This window comes from Pelmatolapia mariae, linkage group LG4 (assembly GCF_036321145.2).
Source record: "Pelmatolapia mariae isolate MD_Pm_ZW linkage group LG4, Pm_UMD_F_2, whole genome shotgun sequence".
Taxonomy (NCBI): Eukaryota; Metazoa; Chordata; class Actinopteri; order Cichliformes; family Cichlidae; genus Pelmatolapia; species Pelmatolapia mariae.
In genome coordinates, this window is record NC_086230.1 from 26,152,619 (window position 1) to 26,174,907 (window position 22,289).

Sequence of the window (22,289 nt, forward strand, 5' to 3'; positions counted from 1 at the left end):
CTTTCAAAATGCCCCAGATGTTTTCAGTGGATTACAAGTATATCATATTGAAAAAAAGCATGCAGGTATAAAACTGTATTTTTGCACCAACAAGGGCAATCCCAGCATCCCCTTGTGCAGCATAAGGAAACGGGACAAGTAGAGAACAAAAGAAGTGGCAGAACTACACTGTAAAAAAAAAATCCTAAAAAAACAGTAATATTCCGGCAGCTGGGGCGCCAAAATAATACCATAAAATAACAGAAAATAACTTTCTCATAAAAATATGTTTATTTTCAGTAATGACAATACAGTTTGTTGCCCTAATTTTACATGGGATTTTGCCTTTTTCAAGTGCTTTTAAACATTAAATTAGGAACATTTTAATGTGATTAAACAAGAGTGTCCGAGCCGGGGCACCGGCAACCTTCTGATTACAAGGCGAACTGCCAACTCTTGAGCCACGATCGCCCTAAACCACAACAATAATAATTATTATTTGATGTAAAACAAGTTTATAAGAATCATTTTATATATTTTTCCATAGCATTACATTTGAATTTAACAGTTCAATCTTTCAAATAATGGACAAATATTTGTGAAATTATGATACATTTGTGAATGTATTTTAACAATCTAAATATGCATATGTACAGACAAATACATTTAAAAAACAAGAAAATTATGTTTTATTACATTTACGGTGATTTTACGTTAATTTACATTTGAAATGTAAAATCACAGTCTATTTATGTGAATTTAATGATATTCTAGAAGAACAGAACAAAACTGTAAAATACAAAGTAAAATACTTTTATATTACAATTTTTTTTACAGTGTAGAAAATTACTAGAAATAGAAAAACCCAAGAAATGCATGGCTCTTCATTTGATCCATCCACTGTTTGCCAAAGCCTCATCAGAAATGTACTCAGTGGAAGGGTAGCTGTCAAAAACCTCTTAAGGAAGGTAAACAGGAGAAAAGCCAAATTACACAAGAACTGGATTGAAAAGTGGCAACTGGTCTCATGGAGTGATGAAAATTTTAAATTTATTGTTCACATTATTATTAATATGTACAGAGGATATCAGGAGAGAGGTACAAGAGTGAGTATCATTTAGTAAAAAGGACTAGATGTTACAGTCCCTGATAATGCATTGCTTTAAATGGAGAGACTTTAAATGGAGGGATGGCTGTTATGAGGAAAGGCAGCCCAGAAACTTTACCAGCCGCACACATCGTTGTGTGCCTCAACTTTCAGTCTTTTACCCAAGCTAATCCGCCATCTACAACCATCTGTAAAAAACACGCCGAAGGCTCTGTCATTGTTTGGGACTGCATTCGGCCAGTGTTGTTGGGGATCTTGTCAGAATTGATCACCGTTTTCTTTTTTTTTTTTTAGCACAACTATGATCCTAAACACACTGCCAATGCAGTAAAAGCATACCTAGAAAATACACAATAGAACACTATCAGTCATGGACTAGCTTCCCCAGAACTCCAGACCTTAACATTATAGAAGCAACGTGGGATCATCTTGACATAGAACAGAACAAAACGCAGCCAACTTACAAATAATAGCTTTGGATATACTTCAGTAAGTCTGGAGAATCATTCCTGAAAACCTCTTAGAGAAATTACAAGAAAGCTTGTCTAAGAGAGTTCAGGCTGTGTTGAGGAATAAAGGGGGGTCATACAAAATTATTGACTTGCAAGGTCGTTAGAGTTGTACAAACTGATTCAATAAACCTATGTCAAAATTTCCTAGCAAAATATAAGGAAATGAGAGGTGGCTCAAGACTTTTGCACAGCACTGTAGTTTTTAGAGATTGTCTGTGTCAGACTTCTGTAGTTCTGCCTAATGTTTTACTGTATGCATTCATAGCCAATAGTGAGACTTGGGTGTGAGTGCTTTCATATCACTATGCATGTTTTTATATCAACATTACTAGACAACTGCTAATGGATATCAAAGCAAACAAACAATAAAAACCATAGATAGAATCTGATTCATGTCAGGTGTAAAATTAATGCTTTGAGGGCCAGTAAAGGGTCGAGTTGATCTGATTCATTCAAAATGAAACGGGGGACCAGAATGACTCATGCTGCAGGGAACAGGCACTCATGACCAATGTCGCTTATTACTCATGGCGAGTTATGATTCATTTAGTCACAGCCAATACAGTCTGCTAAATAAAAAGCCTCTAATGACATATTGTGTCTGTAATACTACAGAATGAAACATCTGCACATCAATCAAATTTTTAGTGTTTGTTTATCTGATAAAATAATTTACATTTTATTAATAGTGCCGATTTTTGAGGGGTATTTTTATTTGTTTGATATTGCGATGTTTTATTGGTTATATTAAGGATGTAATGTCCAAATGTAGATATGGGCTCCTCATGCTTCCTCTTGTTCTTTTTCACCCGATCAATTGTTCCTCTGGCCACCCACCCATCTATCAAACTGACAAGTGTGCACTCACATTACCCACTGCCTCTGCCACTTTTTATAAACAAACTACAGCACATGTCAGAGGGAGTATGGATTACCACTACATGTTACAATGAGGCCAAACAACTTAGCCCTTTTATTAAAGGGCTGAATTTCACATTGTGTATTTACACACTAATTAAAATGCAAACGCAATTAAACTATTCAGGCTTTTGGGCATCGTCATTTCTACGCCATATTGAGTAGAAAATCAGCAGGCTCTGACGTGGGTCTGCCCTCGCTGTGCTGCTTGGAGTGAATCAAATAACATTCAGATTCTATCCCAGGAGCATCAGTCTGACACATTTCCACCTCTTCCTGTTCCAAACACAATCTCTGACAGCCTGTTTTCACTGCTGTCAGCCAACATCCATCAAGGAATTACATGAAACCAGGCTGGACCAAACGTCTGGACACATCATCATTTCTACACCTGTGGACAAAACACACATACACACACACACACACACACACACACACACAAAAAACTACCTCCAGCTGCATCCATATTTAAGATGACCATCCTATATAAAAAAAATGAAGGTCAAAACAACAGCCAGTGAAAACAGCTTAGTTTGGTCAATGTTGGATTGTGCTCTTGGTGTAGCACGGATTAACATTCAGAAATACCTCTAGGTTTTGTTTTATGTGAGTGTTTCCATGGCAACAGCATGGATCTCTATGAAGTGACACACACACAAACCCACCCCCCCCCCCAAAAAACAGGACGGATTTCCACCTAGAACACGAGGACTAGAGTAGTGTGACATTTTACAAAGTGGTCTACAAGGAAATGCAATGATTTTCTGAATTATTAAAAGTCAGTCTGAGACTAACGATATCCAGCATTAGACATTTCTTTGTAGAATTCAGCAGCATTGTAGTAAAAACACAATAACCTTTTTAGCGTTCACCCTTGACAAGCAACTCAAATCAATCAGGACTCGTTCAATTTAAAAACAAGGGGGCGCACCAACTTATTAGTCTTCTGCTGAAGTACAAAAACAAGCGTTCAGTATCGATGTTTTACAGTACAAATTATTTTGCGCATTGTTTGTATGCTGCTGTGATCCTGCCTCATTAGTCCTTGCTCAGTGGAGAAGATTAATTACAGCAATGGTCTCAGAGGAAATGAGAGGTGCATATAAGGTGAAATGTTAAACTCACATTCACACCTTGACTCTTGATCATTGGAGCGTTTATATTTGCTGGAACCTGCATGCACAGACTGGTGAACCTGAACTGTGTCTGCACTGTGCAACTAACCGAAGCTGGTAATGGAAGAAGCACTTTGATGCAACCAGTATGCAACTTTAAAGACAGAAAGCATACAAAATCATACAAAATCCCACAGAAGTCCGGTCAGTTGGAGCACAGGTGATTCCAAAATGTCTCCCGTGACTGATATTTGGTATCATAGGAAGTTCTGCTGCACACAGTTTTACTTATTTTTTAATCACATTTTTTGTCATTGTCAGTCAACTCTGCTCAGAGTTTTTACCAACAGGAAGTAATGAATTGACAGCCAGCTTATTCACAGCAATTTCAGCACATCAGCCAGGGCGGCTTTACTCAATATGTAATATTTGACAGCAACACATTGAATGAGACTGAACTGGATGATGGTGCATTGATTTTGTCTTTCTTGTCTCTCTCTGTGCACAACTTTAAACTCTTCTGAAAATGAAGCATCATATATAACCAGAGGAAAATCACTATTAAAGGTGAAAAGTGGAAATTTACATTTTGTTCACTGTTGAATTGTTACCAGTCACATTTGGGGCCAGTGTTACCTTGTTCTATAAGCTAGCAAGCTCGGTAGCTAGCAAGTTCTCATTTAATGGTGTAGCTGAGCTGCTGAACATAAAGATGCAGGACTGGTGACAAAAATTGGAAAGAAATGTTTTAAGCGACTTTGAATGTGGCAGGGTAGATTTCCTTTACTCCTGAGCGTGGTAGAAATATTCTTGCATCACCAGTAAAAGTTGTGTTTTTGCACTTAATATCAGCACTGCAGCATGTTCATGGATAGAGCCTGGTCAGTGTTCTGAATGTGGCTTATTTATTAGCAAGTCACAAATATTCAACAATGGCTTTACAGATTACAAGTTTTAGAGTTTTACTACTGTTTACGTGGACTACCACCATCTCGGATTGTGAAATTGGGGTTGGTGTGACTGATCTAACTTTCGATAGTGGAAGTCTGTCTTGAGGAGACATTACTGTACTCTGAAGTTATGACTTCTGACTTCAAATATAAAGCATGAATATTCAAGAAACTGCTGCTCTACTTGGATTTTCCCACAACCATCTCTAATACCACATGAGTATTGTTGTTGAACTTTTATGACCACTATGTATCCATTTTCTGACGACTGCTTTCAGCAAGGTAACGCATCACGTCTTAAAGCTCAAATCATCTCAAACTGGTTTCTTGAATGTGAACATTTTCACTGTGTAAAGTCCTCCACAGTTACGATCATACAATCATACCTGCTATTAATCAATCATACCTGCTATTAATCAATCATACCTGCTATTAATGTCTGTCTCTCTTCCACAGCATGTCTTTATCCTGTTTTCCTTTTTTCAACCGGTCGCGGCGGATGGCCCCGCCCCTCCCTGAGCCTGGTTCTGCCGGAGTTTCTTCCTGTTAAAAGGGAGTTTTTCCTTCCCACTGTCGCCAAAGTGCTTGCTCATAGGGGGTCATGTGATTGTTGGGTTTTCTCTGAATCTATTATTGTATGATCTATTGCAGCGGTCCCCAACCCCCGGGCCTCGGACCAGTACCGGTCCGTGAGTCATTTGGTACTGGGCCGCGAGAGTTGAGGCTTAGGTGTGAAATGTATGGTTTTCAGGGTTTTTATCGGTTTTCAGCGTTATTTTGTTATCGTTTTTATCGTTAACTCGGTTTTCCTGGGTCTTTTCACGTGTGTTATGAATAAATCTTCTTTCGGTACCGGTACTAGTTTTATTTTGTTGTATTTATCCGCGACACCTTAAAGGCCGGTCTGTGAAAATATTGTCCGGCATAAACCGGTCCGTGGCGCAAAAAAGGTTGGGGACCGCTGATCTATTGTACAATATAAAGCACCTTGAGGCGACTATTGTTGTGATTTGGCGCTATATAAATAAAATTGAATTGAATTGAATTGAATATTCATTCTGTAGGGCGTGTTTGGAATGTGGTGGAGATAAGCTTCATGGGTGCCAACAAATCTGCAGCAAATATGTGATGCTAGCATGCCAATATGGACCAAAATAGAATCGGAGCAATGTTTCCAGCACTGCGAAAAACAAACAAAAAAACAAACTTACTCTTAGATGTTAAAAAGGAGCACCTTTTCCATTTTCTATGTTTTGTTTCGATGGTAAAATTTCATAATTTCATTGCTGGTAGGAATGTAATGCTACCAGCATGGCTTAAGGACTGTCAGTGGTCAGCCTCAGTTGTTCATTAGGCTTTTCATTCTACCATCATTAACTAAGATGGTGAATATGGTAGCTTGTCAGTATGCCCCATGTTACCATAGGCACTTCATTAATGAGGCCATAGCAGTCTCTGTGGGTTATCAGCCATAATTGACTATTGATTAAATGAGTCTAAGAAAGAGAAGAAATGTAGAGCGCTAGAATGTCGTACTACAGACGGGGAAGCTAGCCACCCAATCATAAGAGAAATACATCAAAACACCACACTAATAAAATGTGGCACAGCAAACCATATCACCATCAGGAAACCGCTAACACTCAGCCCACCACTACAGAGAGTGAGAGGCTAGATTAAATCAATTCTGAAACGGCAAATAAAATGGCAAGATAAAAAAGGACTGAAATACCTGATAGTATATTAACTCTAAAGTAAGTGGCAGCCTGCACTCGGTAAACAAACAGGACACTGTCACGGATTTGTTGGCAATCATTTCTTTTCAGCTTCACTACAGGAAGAGTTATGGGAGAACCATTAAATCAATAATAATAATAATAAAATACAACGCCACCTCTAGAGCCACCATACAATAAAACACTAAAATGAATACATAATACAGCGAGTGAAAGGTTTGGCTTTCCAAAGCCACAAGCGTACCAAACAATCTCAGCCACGTGAGTTGACTTTATTGTGTCTGTGTCTCTCACCTGATTGGTTATTGCCTCCTGTTTGGTTCCGAGTGTTCCCAGGAGACATTAGCATTTTGCTCAAAGTGCTGGCCAAGCTACAATTTTAGTCCTCTAATAAGCTTATGGAATAAATTACCTTTTACTGTGAAAGTACTTTTGCTACTTTTTAAGTGAACGTCAAACCACACTTGGGCTGTGTAAAATACATTAAAAAAACACACTGTGTTGCAGTGAATCCTTTATGTTTGACCTGTTCAAACACTAGAAGTTGTTTTGCCAACTCTGCTGTGTGCTCTGGGACTGTGAGCCAGAGGAATTAGAGATGAGAAAAGAAACTGAAACAGAACAGATTTCCTTTCCGACTGTCCTAATTGCTTGCTTCATCAAAAGACTAATCACGGTGACAAAATGAGGGTGGATTGCAGACTGAAATAATGCCAGGATTGCAGTGCTCCCACAGGTCAGTCCAGGTCTAAGCTACACACTGTATATGAATATCCTGTTGTTGTCATAGAAACCGGTACAATTGATATCTCATCTGTACTTACTGTTTAGTGCAACACATTTGTCTTACTGTGCATCTGGCAGAAGTGTTTGGTTTTTGTTCTTTTTCTGATGTTTTTTTTGTACAAAAAAGGCCTGTCATGCTGTGCTGAAGCTCTGTGAACAGGTTTCTCCTTCAAAGAGACTTTTTTTTTCTTGAGGTCTCTGCAGGTGACAATGTTTGAACGTTTACCAGCTTTACTTTCTAAAAACCGGCATCTTAAAAAATTATATTGATCCAAATTGCATGCTGTGTTCACGCCATGGGATTCAAACTGACTGTGAAAACAAGCCATCGTTTGACTTACTTGCAACAGGCTAATTGGTCGCGTTACAAACAACTAATTTTCACCACTGTGCTGTAAACACATCTACTGTTATTTATTCAAGCATCCAGTTCAGCTTTGATGTGATCCAGACTTAATGTGGTGACACTAAATGACTGTGTGGATTTTGCTGTGATTTAAGAGAGAAGTCAATAGTGGCTTGTTCCTGCTGCGAATAGAGTTATGAATGATAAAGGATTATTATTTTTTCAATCCAGAAGTCCCAATGATGTTGAACCTTCTGCTCCATGGAGAATCTGACTGATTTAATTGATTAGCAAAGAGAGAAAACATTCATTAGCCTTAGAGACACCACTTCAAACAAAACATCATCAAAACAACAGATGCACATCTCTTGTGATGTCACGATGAAAGGACTGCTTCTACATAATTAAAACACTTGAAGAAGCAAGAACAAACAGTGGAAAGCTGATTGAAAAAGAAGACCCAACTTTTGTCACTGGAGAGAAGACCATGAGATAACTCAGATACGGTTTTTGTGATATTACAAAGTGAAACATTTCAATTAGTAATGTCATAGCTAACTCGTAGCTTCCCATTCATTAGAGTATTAGTATGAGAATTCATTAATGCAAAAACATTTTCCTGTTTACCCCAGAAAGGTAGGCGTATTGGTCTTTCAGTAACACTGTCAATGAAATTAATCTATTTATTTGTTTGCGTTGATTCTGATGTACCATTGTTGAGTTCTCCTCCAGATAAAATGTTTTTAATATTGTTGACATCATCTGGTTCTTACCAGGTTCTAAAATTAGGGAAATATCACCTCAAATAACCAAGAACATATGACATATTACACCATATTTAACAAAAATGGAGCCAAAATGCAGAACCAGTGTGTGGAAAAACTCAGTGCACTCCATGATTCAACATCTTGAAGAATCGCTTATTGTAGCAGTAAGCTAAAGAAATCATTGTCTGTTTAACTATATCAGTCTCTTACATCATTGTGGAGAATTTTGTCCCACTCGTTGTTTTTTTTTCTCGTTTTTTTCTTGCATGACCTTAATTCTTTCATAGATTTACTGCTGCTGTCTTTGAAATCACTGACCTGTTGCACGACCCAACTCCAGTGAAACTTCTGACATCTGACTCTAGAATACTTTGGTACACAGAGAGTTTATGGTTGACTCAGGATGCCCAGGTTGTCACCCCTCCACCATCATGTTTGACGGTGTTTGTTCTGATATGCTGCGTTTGGTTTTCATCAGATGTATTAGGTTAGATAAAAAAAATAGTCCTGTTGCTGTGCATTACAACCAGGCATCTCCACTTTGCCTCTTCTGTCCAAATTACATTGCTCCAGAAGTCTTGTGGTTTGTGCAGCTTTGCAAACCTAAGCCATGCTGCCATGTTTTTTTTAAAAGATAAGAGGCTTTCTCTTGGCAACCATTCAAAACAAGCCATACTTTTTCAGTAAGCCATAACTCTACTGTCATGAACTTTAACATCTATCATGCTAACTGAGGCGTGTAGAGTCTGAGATGTAGCTTTGGGTATTGGACAATCTGAGGGTAAATTTGCTGGTAAAATTGGCAGCTGTCTTAATATTTTTTCACTTGTGAATAATCTTTATCATTGCAGAATGATGGACTTCAAATTGTTCAGAAATGGCTTTATAGCTGTGCCCATATTGATGAGCAACAACAGTCACATCTTTCAGTTCAATGCTGATGCCCTGCTTCCTTGACATTGTGCTAACACACACCTGAATGCTTCAGACCAGCAAACCTACCAAAGTCTCTGCTTTTATAGAGGTGCTCACACTCACAGATGAATTTAGATTTTCACTGCTTTTACATTTGGCAAGATTTTTAATGACATGCTGTAATATGTCATTAATATGTCATGCTTTGTTGTTCACCTGAAGTTACATTTACCTAATTTTAAGTCCTACATAAAAAACAGATACCTTTTCATGTTGTGATACATAAACCCTAAAAAGAGGGTGCATTTTATTTATCATATGAGTACAAAGCAGTGTATCTGCATAGTTAGTTGTTTTTTTAAACACCAATAACATGAAATTGCTGTTGTAGGTCAATTGATATCTTAAGCTTGACTTCACACTTAATGATCAATCCCACACTATGACTTCAACAAATCTATGATCAGTCAAAGTAAGAGGTACAAGAATGTTAGAGCTTACAAAAGACCTTCCTGTTATTCTTTAATTATTTCTTTGTGGAAAAACATGCATAAGTTGTCTAAAACAATTTATTCTGAGATATAAATTAAAGTGTGCCCAAAACTCAAAGGAGCGTCTCATGCTGTCTCCCTTGGACTGGCTTCTTATTGATCATAGTGCAGTATCAAGGCAGGCACTCCCCTGGGTCCTTGGACTTACTGAGATATGAATGTAGTGTTGGTTAAATGAAAAGCACGGATAATTACACACAGAGGTACAGAGCCATAGCACAAAAGAAGACATATCAATTAATGGGAGCTGAAGTGGAAAAATTGGCAGCACTCAGAAATGCCTCAGCAGTTTTTACCAATCTTCCACTAATGCTCATCCATATTTTATGCTTTGAGATTCTATTGAGTGCTTTTGTTATGTTAGTCTGTATGTATAGTCTTTTTCCATCAAGCTAACAGCAATCACACTACCAAGATGACTGGGTCAGATCTGTTAACACTTATATTTAGATTAACAAAATGCCATAGGTCTGCAAGACATCACATTGACAGACAGGCACAAGATAATAGCTGTGCATGTCTCTCAGATTAGTTCAACTCAGATTCTAATTTGTAACACGACTGAAACATGTGTTCATGATGCATTATTGTCATTCCTATTGCAGAAAGGAGATATCTGTGTGTGTGTGAATCTGAGTGAAGGGCGGGGCAGTATTTTTAGTGGCAAGACCTTTGAGTGTTGTTACACTTAACTAGAGTCTATGCTGCCCCTCTTTGTGTAAAAACTTTAATTTAAAAGTGACCTATGTTTGAGTGACATATGTCATTAAAGTGCTGTCACTTTAACAGACTAATTAAACCAGAAACGGGCTTCATAAATCTTTTAAAGCTGCATCATATAATTTTGTCTGAAAGGGGCTTAAAAATTTAATGTATGACAACTTCCAAACGATTGCACTGTGCTTTAAAGAACATTTGCATTTCATGTCAATACATTTTAAGCTTTTGCATTCTCCCTTGGCTCTAATTATTAAGTTGTGTTTTTCACCCTGCCTGTATCTGCCATGCTTTATTCTTGCACACTACTCATCTGTTCAATGACAAAACATGTTACACTGTGGAAAAAATAATAGCACTCAGCCAGAGCTCCTTCTGTCCACCGTCCTACTTTCAAACCTTAATGAGTGTCAAGTGTACTTAATACCTAGAATAAAATTACTCTGACTGAGCTTCAGAGCTCTTGGTGAGCCTCTAGCTCCCAGTGTTTAATGGCTGAAATTAATGTTTTTCTGCTCAGGTTTTTATAATAATATCCAGGGACATAAATGACACGTTGTTCTTGGAGAACAAATATTCAGTAAAGCATGAACTGTTGTTCCTGTTTTGAAAATAAAAAATATAAAGCTGATATTCTGTTCTGCTGCTCGAGTCCTGGGAATAACCAACTGTGCCAATTCAGCTAGCAGTGTGTGTGACTGTGCCAACTGTGTCAGCTGTGCAGGGCTTATGGTTTCTTTGTGCCAAACCAGTTGCACAGGTGCTGGTGCTGCTGGTAAACTAGCAGTTCAAGTGTAGTGAAAAAGCAAGTTCCTTAAAATTCAGAGTATGCTAACCATCCCTGAAGTAAAACCCTCAAAAGCACTTTGCTTTGGTTAATCTGTTTTACACACATACACATATGCACAAATTCTAATGTTATAATGTAGAAATAAATACCCTGAATTTCCTACTTACATTAGATGTGCATTTCAAAAATACACGTGGAAGCACCTTGCAGGTTTGGAACTTTTCAGCAGAAGGTTTTCTGACCCCTTAATCTCACAATCTCACAACTTTTCCATTAGCACTGACACAACAAGGCCACGTTTTAGTCCACTTTCTTGTTTTCCTGCTGTGCTGTGAAATGACATTTGTGATACCGGGAAATTGGAGACTCTTACAGATTTATGTTTTCCTCCTGGGCTATAAAACTCCAGCTGGGAAGCATGGCTCCATCACTCTATACATAACAACATGAGCTCTTATAAATGCATGCATTTGGTCTTCCTGTGATCCTTATTACCTGTAGACACTCTTTGGTATAAAATAATTATATTCCTGTTATTGGGAAATGCATATATGTAACTTTTATGAGTTTATGATAACAAACTGAATGGTTATTTATTGTTTTCCACTTAAGAAAGGGAATCTTTACTTTTAACTTTTAATTTACTTTATTTTGGACACACACAGAGAATAACAGCGCTACTGACAAAACACGACTAGTAAAACTGACGCATGCTGAACCACTTGTAAAGTCACCCACTTGATTCATGATCACGTTTCGTGGCAAGCAGAGCTGACTCATTTTCTCCCCACAGAGATAATCTTTACCATTTACCTAGAAACAGTTTGTCAATTTCTCTGCAACAGACACAGCACTCCAGCAAAAATCTCAAAACTTCCCTTGAATCAACAACACAAACGAGATCATGTCTCCATTTATTACCGAGATTAACAACATAATTTGTTTTGGCTCTCTTGATGGATGCTGTCGTGTCTGAGAGCCCAGGTGCATAAAGTGTACGCCTCAGAAACCTTCATTGTGACCTGGAGTCAAACCAGGAGAGACAAGGGCAAGGAGAGACGAAAAGCTGCTATTGTAAACCTGTCAAAGTCTGAATGTTTTCCACACCTAGAGAAATGACCTTTAAGAAAATCCCAGTGAGATTTCTATTTTTTAACATTGGGTTTTCTGCTTTCCCTCTTTTCACTTCAAATTTTACTCACCAGTTATCATGAAAGTAGAGGAATGTGAGAAGGTTTGTCTGCTTTAGTTGTTAGATATCCCAATCACCTTACTTAACAAGTCTGACAATCTAGGGAACAGCCTGTCTTCAGTTTCCACTTATAAAACTATTTACAATGACGCAAGTAGAATCTCTCCTTTTGCTAATTATGAAAGTTGTTTCCACCAAGGCCACTGAGACTGCTATCAGGGAAACACAATTATGTTTGACAGTGTTATGCAACCATCTACATTTAATATGAAGCAATTTGCGCCCTTCTCCTTTGTGGCTTATGTAGGTACTCACTAATAATGTTTAATAATAAGTCTGGAGAGGGAAAAAATGCTTAGCTTGTTTGCATTTCTCTGGTATAAAAAGAACTTCCAGTGGAGAAGACTGGACACATGGATTTATTGCAATTAAATGCAAAAATTACATTACTGTTGGCTAATAAGGTGGACTGGAATATTTCAAATAGTAACAATTTGGTATTCCTTACAATAAATTAACTGATTAAATTAATGTTGTGCATAAAATGTAGGTTTGAATGTGTGCCCCAAATCCTCTAAAGCTGTTAGCATCTATATTAGCTTAAAGAAAATGACTTTCCTAATGAATATGTAAATTTATGCGGCAAGATCTTACAACTGATCAGACCTTCTAGTGGCTACAAAATTTAAAAAAAAAATAAAATCATCCAGTGTTTTTAATAGCAAAGCATGCTTTGAATAGCCACAATTGGCTGTTTGCAGATAGCTGAAATTACAATTACGATCTATAAGGGATTAAATCACTGCACGATGTAAGTGATGCATGCATAGATATCTAGTGCATCGTGCAAAGTGTGAAATGACTGAGTAACCATTTCACTGTAATAATGGTAATTAGATTTTTGTGACACATGGTAAACGCAGTAGGTTAAAGAGGTCATGTCCAGCAGCTGTTCGCCCTTCAGCCATGCTTATTAAATATTATTATGTAAATTGCTTTGGGCAGCTAATGTCACAACACTGTCCAACACTTCATCTGCTGCCACACAAACTGAAAAGCTTAGTGAACTTTTTTTTATCCCGACTGTTTATCATGTAAATGGCAGCAAAGGAAAAAACAACAACAACAACAAAAAAAAAAACATTAAAATAGTTTAATTTTTTTCTCAAAGATAAAGAGTTTGTTTCTGACTAACAGCTGTGGAATAATAATCAGCTTCCTATGGAAAGAAAATGAGCACCATTTATGATGCCTTACTGCCCTCTGCTGTACAACACCTGAATAATTGCTACAAGTAAAAGAGTATAATAACCAGTGTAACCAGTAGCTCTGCAACTAACCATTATTTCCATTCTTATATATCTGTATTTTAAAGATTTGTCAAAATTTCCCACATCCCAACTTACGTTGCTCAAAGAGGGATAATCTCAGGTACAGCAGGCTACCCTGATAGTGCAGCAGCAGTGAAAAGTGCATTTATTATACGCTGCTAATTACACTGCTGTCCACATATTTTTATTCATCCAACCTTATCTAGCCATTGTTTACAAAGAACATTACACTTTTAAACATAATGATTAAATTAATGCTTGCTTTAACTTCTTATGTAAAATACAGAGCAGTCAAGACCAGCATGCTGTTAATTATTTGCACGCATTTTCACCATGGTTTACATTAGACCTTTATTATGGCTGCTGAAGGTCTGAAGGTCGAAGCATTGTAAAATAAAGTCCTTAATTGCTTGTGGTAATAAAATTCTCTGTACAGTACTGTGCAAGTCTTGTGTCACCCCTAATTCTTAATATTTTGCTTCCAAGGAGCCTGACTTCAACATTTTTGAAATGGTCTTGAGGAAGATGTCTCAAAGTTCTTCTGTGGACAGTCAATGCTTTCTCAGTCCATACACTGTATCTGAGAATTTTCAGGAGACTTGTTTGTTAAACTACTTACTGATCTATTAAAAAGGGGAAGGCAAACTAGTATTTTATCTACGCAACTGAGCAAGGCAGAAATTTAAAATTTTAACTTTTTTTTTCCTTCTTATCTTCTTAATGAAGTGAAACAGGGTGAAAAGGCTAAGATTGGAGCTGAAGCCTATCCCAGCTACCACAGGGCGAGATGCAGGGTACACCCCAGACAGGTCCCCAGTCTGTCGTAGGGCCAACAATCCAATTTTTGGTTCAAATCACCATTAATATGTACAGAGGTGGTCAGGAGAGCAGGAGAACAGTGAGTATCTACAACCATTTGTAAAACAGTGGAGGGTTGGGGCTGCACTTCAGCCAGTAGCTGTTTATGAAAGTAGAAAAATACAGGCAGATTTTCATCGACCATGGAAAACCATTTGGAAAGTGTTTGGCAGAGTCTTCATTTTTCAGTATGACAATGCAGTAAAAGCACACCCGGAAAACAACACACAATGGCACATTAATAGAAATGGCGTTGTCTCCCCATTATAACATTATTTACAAATGACAAGAAAGCTTGCCTGAGAGCTCAGGCTGTGTTGAAGAATAAAGGCGGTAAAACCAAATACTCGTTTTCAATCTTAAGAAACTCAGTTTTCACCTTTTAAAATTGTATTTACATGCACATTTGCAGACGTTTCAATAAATTGCTGCCACCACTTTCCCATTTTCAATATATAAAGAAAAAAAGGAATCCCTCAAGACTTCTGCATAGTACTCATAATTAGTAAACCTGACCCAAATTTAACAAACTCTACCCTCAACAGCTAAAAGGCTTTATAGATTACTTGATAATTCCAAATCACTAATGGATTCAAATGGACTTGCAGATTAGCCCAAATAAGAGCCCATCTTTTCCAAGTGCAAGTGTAAATCTGAATTAACTGACAAACTCGAGGGTTCAGGGTGCGTCTTTGACATAATTTATTCAATAATCATACATTTTAATATAATGGATTCATCATGATAGGCATATAAAATATTTACAGAGCAAATCATTTGTAAAAATGACAGATTCTGCTGGAAAGTATATGTGCTTATATTGTAGAAGGCGGTAATGTGTCAGCAACTTCCAAGAGCGAGTATGTGTCACTGAAGAATCACTGATCCCGGAAAGTGACACTTCACATGTGCAGTTTCTAGGAAATAATTAGCACAGCTTGAAGTCTAAAATGGTGGTCTGAGATTAAGAAAGGCTGCAGGTGGACTGTTTGGAGTCTCTTCCCTAAGCAAAGAGAAAACAAAGTTACAAAGATTCACCGCACTTGTACACGTCACATGACTAAAAATGTACTAAAAAGCAATTTGGTCTCATCTTCTACCAAAAAGAACGTTTAAAAAGGAAGGGTTGCTGTGACAACAGTGTACCTACATGCGTTCTTGTTAGCATGCTACTGACGGATAAGCTTTCCTGGTACCTGTTGTCTCTGCTGCTGGCGTCTGTATTCTTCTTCACTGGCAGCGAGAGCCTGAGCGAGAGCCAGATCCTCCTGCTCCTGAGGGCTGAGACACAAACAAGAAAATGTTAGTGGGGAAAAAACCCAAAAAAAACATTGGAAGGACTGAGAGAAATATGCTCAAAAGAAGGAAAGGAAAAAAAATATGAAGACTTTAATTGTTTTTAGTGGAGTTTAGTTTGTGTGTGAAACCACTTGTCATTTACACAACAGATAAATGAAGAATATAATTATTATATGAAGATGATTTTCCTGGCTGAACGTGATTTTTCCTTGATGGAAAGAAAACATTTTTGCTGGACACCAAAATTGACCTCCCTCACAGAAACAGAAAAAAAAGTCAATGTTTGCATAAACACATTATGGAGTTTTTGTTATGGACTTAAAATTCACTGCTGCTCTGCTGATCTGAACCAAGCCCATAAAAAAGGTCAGCAACTTCATAAAGTGTCATAGCACCATGAATTTTACATGAGTTTATGAAACATCCTGCATCATGTTGTTGTGAGTCATGCATTAGTGAAGCATCACTTGTGTATATAATTTACACCTCTATTATAAGCGTTACCAGTCTTAGTGCCCCCTCATACATTACATTTTACAAACATCAGGTCTGCTAAATAGCTGTTTTGGAGTTTCCTATCATAAGTGTGAAGAAGCTAATGATTGGCCGTGTGGTGAAACTGTCTCTGTCAATTAAGAGCGCTTGTTTAGGGGAATAAACTTGCAGCAAGCAAAGCTGAGGATTCAATTTCCTTTAGCAATTCCAGGAAAACTGTCAAAACAAAATTTTTAAATATGTTCACACCATGTAAGATAAAAGGGAAAACTGCAGAGCACGTTTCCTCCTTTATTAAATCTAATAAACCATCTCTATGGTTAAGATATGACATTAGATATTATTGCTTTCTATTACCGAGTTGATTGGAGGACTGAAAGTCAAGAGATGTATGAGAAGCACATCTCAGCCACACTGAGTGTGTCTCACAGGCTATCTGCTACTGGAAAAATGTTTCCAAGTGGAATAATATTTCCATAATGCACATAGATATGAGTGTTATAAAATATTTAAACCCCATAGAGGATAATGCAACAGCGATATTAGAGGATAAAATAATAGTCCCCTCTCAACATATCTGACACTCAAAAGCCGCTTTTACACATTTACCTGAACTTTCCTAGACACTGCATGTCCGACACATTTAGATCAAGCATTAAACAGTTTTCAATTTGGCAGCTTGTGCATACCGAGTCAGTGTTGTGTTCGACTGAATAAATTTGTCAATTATCTGGTTGGTTCACAGTCAGTGAGTGGTCATCATGTTTCCTGTCTGCCTGCTCGAGTCAGGCAGCACCCTTTACCTAAACCAAGGTATTTCATGTAATTAAACACAGCTGAAGCCGACTCTCTGCCGCTCTGACCTACATGTAAGAAAGGACTTTTGAATTAATGTGTGAAAACAGACAACTACTACTTTTGGCTGCTCCCTTTAGGAGCTGCCACAGCAGATCATCTGCCTCCATCTCACCCCATCCCTAGCATCCTCCTCTGTCACACCAAACCTCAGCATGTCCAACTCCACTACATCCTCTTTGGTGTTCCGCTTTTCCTCCTGTCTGGCAGCTCCACATTCAACAACCTTTGTCCGATATATCCACACTCTGTACTTTATCCAGACCATCTCAGCCTTGCCTCACAAACCCAGTCTTCAAACTGCCCAACCTCAGCTGCCCCTCTGATGTACTAATTTCTAATCATGCCCAGTCTCACTACTCCCAAAGAAAATCTTAGTATCTTCAGCTCTGCCTCTTGTCTTTCTGTCCAAACCATATACGCTAGTAAGTCTTTTGATGATTGTTTTATTCAAATACAAATTCAACTGCTAGAAAACTTAAGATTTTTTTAATTTGACCACTCCTTGAGGAACGTCACATGAAGTTCATTTCCTTCCCATCAAATGCAAAAAACAATACAGCCTGATAGCCATGGTACCATAAGAGCTGATTCAGTCAGATTCATTAACATTGTTTAACACTTAATTTTCTCCGTTTGCCTTCCCTTTCATTGTTGCTCTCAATGACTTTCTAAGAAACAGCACTTTTAAGCTGAAGGTCAGTGACAAAAACACTCCTCCATTCACACCAGCACAGACATGAGTGGCTTCAAGGGGGGTGAACAATTTTGGCATTCGGAGAAAAACATACTCACCTAAGTGCTGGCGCAACTGTCTGCCTTGAATCAGCCAAAGACATCTCCAAAGCTCTTTGTAAAGCCTGTTCTTCTGTCTGCAATGAGAGCACAGCACCACACCCATGTTTACATTGACCACACTTTTTTTTTTTTAATTAATGGCATCATGCTGTGTAAACAATATACATACCAGGCCGGCCTGAAATGATGCTGATGGTGGTATAACATTCTGAGCTGAAACTGAAGTAGAAATTCGCTGGGCAGAGCTAAAAAACAAATAAATAAAAAACCAAAAAAAACCAAAAAAACAAATCTTAAATTACAAACATTACCCATTTTCTCTGACACATTTAAATTTAATACCAGCTAGAAATACTCACCCAGTGCTGTGACTTCTGCTATTTGCATTTAGACCATTAGAAACAGGTCTTGTGTTTCCTGAACTGGAAGAACTGGAAGTAGAGGCAGAGGCGGAGGAAGTACCTTGGGTCCTCATTAAAGCAGCATGTCTGAGACATCAGCAATTAAAAAAAAAAAAAAAAGGGAAAATAATCAGTTCAAAGGCCCACACTGTCAGATTTCAGATGAAAGAACAGCATTATCGATGAACAGTTCAACGGTACTCACCCAGATTTGGACAGAGGTTTCCCGTCAGTCTTACAATCATGGTCTAGTGGGTGACGGTGTTTAAGACAGTAATTTAAATGACACTGGTCACAGGTAACTCTTATCATCTCCTTCTGCTTACAGCCTCCTTTCGAGCATTTATTTGTGAAAATCTGAAAAAGAAAAACATTGTCAGTTATTACTGTGTTGATTCTAACTGGCTGCTGGGTAAAACACAAATCAGTGTTATACTAACCTTTCTCTTTCTTTGTGCGGGGTCGGATTTACAGTCCCGATCAATGTGTTCACCAACTTTAATGTCAGGCATCTCTCCTCTCTTGACAGGAATGGGGGTGTTACACAAAGGGCATACTGGTACCTGGATATCCTACAGGGACAAATATAAGAAAAAAAAGAAAATGTTTTTTAAAAAGGAAACATGATTACAGAACATCAAAACAGTCCAGTAGATTACTGTATCTACTTTTGCATTTTACTTCAGTAACTGCTTAAACTGAGGGGAAGGAGAGCCCTAGAGTCAGAGCCAGTGTCCTGACAGCATGGTAGGTGCTTATTGTTGCTATGTGGAGGTTTTGTTTTTTTTTTTAATTTTTTGGCATTTCTTTTACTTGTATTTATTTATTTGTTTGTTGTTGATGGTGAAATCAGCTTTTCCCTGTCTTTTAGCCTTTATTTTGCCCAGATCCTGCCTCCTTGTCTCCTTTTCATTCAGGAATTTGTTACAGTCACTTGGCAGAAACAACAAAAATACCTAGTGGAAAAGGAGACGAGGAGGCAGAATTTGCTATAAATTTTAAGATTTTATTACCAATTAAACTCAGAGATAGACAAGCTGAAAGAAAACGAAACAACAAAACTCTGGACGCAAAGATTAAAAAGTCAAAGCACTCTCCCCTCCACAGAGGAGGAGTAAACAGACAAACACTGAGCTACTCCCTCCCTCACCTGAAGTACTCCCTAGCCTGATTACTGTGTGGAGTCGGCTGCAAAGAGCAGCACCTAATGCAGGTGTGAATGAGGGTAAAACACACACAGGAAAACTACAGCAGGCCCTGCTAAGGCCACAACAGTTACCACAACCTCTCTCACTAACTGTAAACATAACATCAATTGCAGCCACAATAAGAACAAAAATGTGAAAAGCATGAATAGCATTTATCGTGATGCAAATAAATGCTAAAATATACATTTTTCTTAGACTCCAATATTAGGTCAAAATACCTGAAAATCAGGGACATTTAACACAAAAGGATTTTTAAATGATCATTTCTGTAATCTCATGTATTCTTGCCCAATAATTACATACTTTAAACAGCAGTTATTACAATGTTGACTTTAATGAAATTTATAAGGATATTGTAACTAAATAATAATGAAACATTTTCAACAAAGCAGTAAATCTGTACTTTAGATATCACTTACCTTTTTGTAGGATGATGTGCATTTGTGATTTGCATAGGTTATGTGATCCTTGCAGAATATCTCTTGACAAGCATCACATCTCATAGGCAGAAAATCTGTATTGTTGACAAAGTTATTAAGATAAGATAAGATGACCTTTATTAGTCCCACACGTGGGAAATTTGTTTTGTCACAGCAGGAAGTGGACAGTGCAAAAGTTATGAAGGACAATTAGAATAAAATAAAATAAGAATAAATACAGTACACAACTGTACAGAATAGAATAAAAATAGAATACTATATACAGTAGAATAAAATAGAATAAAATATACAATAGGATAAAAATAGAATACAAATGCTATATACAACAGAGTGAAAAATACAACGGTGCCAGAAAGATTATTGCACATTTGTGTTATAGCACATTTGTGGATGTGTGTATATGATCAGTTAGAGTCTTTGTTGTGGAGTCTGACAGCAGTGGGGAGGAAAGACCTGCGAAATCTCTCCGTCCCACACCGTGGGTGCCGCAGCCTGCCACTGAAGGAACTTTATTATTAAAGTTCCAACCAAGCCTCGAAACGTAAACAATGGAGGGAACATGACTGTGCGCTTTAAACTCACCTAAACGTTTGCAGGTCTTCTCAGAGCAGTGCTCTCCTAAATCTGGGAACTCCATCTCTTAAAGCTACTTTTGAAGCAATATCCTGTGAATTTCAAACCTAAAGGAACAGGGGAAAATCTCACGGTAAGACTCGTCTTGCTGTACGCCAGCTAATGTTTTTATTGTATTAACACTGAGTCATATGGTTATGAGTCCCTGATCTACGATGAGATTGCTAAATTGCTAGCCAGAAGCTAAGCTAAGCTAACTTAAACGATTAGTTTAGTTACATAACCAAGTTTCTCTCAAGCTGGTTGCGATCTTGTGACAGCAAAGGAAAAAAAATGTCCGATATTAAATCAGAATTATTAAATATTTTCAGCTGACGCTATTAACGCACGCTTGATATAATAACATAACTACTTAGCACTTAAATAGAGCTAACTAATAAGCCAGTATGAAACTGTCTGTAAACGTCGAACAGGTCAAACCAAACAAATGAACTGCACTTGTTTTAGACTAGACCTCCAAAAAGGCGTAGTAAACATGAGTAAAAGACAGCTGTTTTGTTCATGTTAATGTTTGCTTAGCTGTTTGCTTAGCTAACAAAGCTAGCAAGGTGAATCTGACAGTTAACCTAAGCGTTGGTCTAAATTTCACTCACCAGATTCCGTTTTCCTGTCGCTCTGCTGTGCTACTGTAGGAGGCAATAACGTTATCTTAACTCATTCACCTTAATTCTGACTTTGTCGGTCCTTCTTGGTAATAGTTTCACGGGTGATCCCTGAGCACCGACATCTGCGTGCTGTTATGCTCAGCTGGCTGTTTTCATCGAATTTTGATGTCTCACGCACGCACTCTACGTCAGAGAAACACGTCATCCTGGGTGTAGTTTCCTAGAGCTGAATCACAGATGAAATGTCTGGAAGGATCCACAATTTTACTCACTACTCATGATGACTGTCATTTATCTGGACGCCATGTAGCTGCTATAAAGAAATTGGCAGATTTTATTTTATTTTTTTAAGAAAGTTAAAGGAGATTATTGTTGTTTTTATTATTTTAAACAGGGGTATACAAACACTGCTCTATTCTGACAGTTTTTAAAAAAAAAAAAAAAATTCACAGGAAGTGGTCTGATATTCTTAAAAATATTTTGTAAGTAGGTGAAACCACAGGCTGTGAGTGAAACAAAGACGAAGCGCAGTATCAGATTGTGTCATAGCATACTAGAGTATCTACCGGTTCGTTTTTAAATAAAGTAACCAGGCAGACATGGCAACATGAGCGTTTTATATATTTGCATTTACTCTCGTAAAAATGAACAATCTTCAAAAGAAAGAAAAGTAATACACTGTGATTTATCATGAAACTCTAATGGCTTTGTACCAACATATACACTAACTGAATGGTAACACTACTGTCATTAAATGTATAATTATAAAATAAACAGCTATAAGCATACAAAGTCATTCATTACAGTATTCTGCATAGCTTATTTCTATGAACTGTACCAGTAACAATCCTATTGAAGGCTTTTGCTCTTTTATTTTGTTTTGTTTTTGGTCTTAAGAAAAGCCCAACTTGGATCTTGACTGTGCCTACCAATCTCTGCCCTGAGACATTTTCACAGCTTTTTAACAATATGAAACAACCTTCA

General features: G+C 37.7%; 1 protein-coding gene across 4 annotated transcripts; it reads right to left on the bottom strand.

Annotated features, from left to right (window-relative positions):
• Positions 1–15,249: 15,249 nt before the first annotated feature.
• zfand2a (zinc finger, AN1-type domain 2A) lies at positions 15,250–21,471 on the bottom strand. Of its 4 annotated transcripts, none has more exons than XM_063470761.1 (10): positions 21,294–21,471; positions 20,650–20,747; positions 20,047–20,141; positions 18,860–18,991; positions 18,625–18,776; positions 18,378–18,506; positions 18,188–18,263; positions 18,016–18,092; positions 15,768–15,852; positions 15,250–15,574 (listed from the first exon to the last, which is right to left on the bottom strand). In XM_063470761.1, the coding sequence occupies exons 2-10, from the start codon at positions 20,702–20,704 to the stop codon at positions 15,536–15,538; spliced, it is 840 nt and encodes a 279-aa protein (XP_063326831.1). In that variant the 5' UTR covers positions 20,705–20,747; positions 21,294–21,471; the 3' UTR covers positions 15,250–15,535. The 4 variants fall into 4 exon arrangements, with proteins under 4 accessions (XP_063326831.1, XP_063326833.1, XP_063326832.1 ...); XM_063470763.1 differs by having other exon boundaries at positions 15,722–15,852; XM_063470762.1 differs by having other exon boundaries at positions 21,363–21,470.
• Positions 21,472–22,289: the final 818 nt, after the last annotated feature.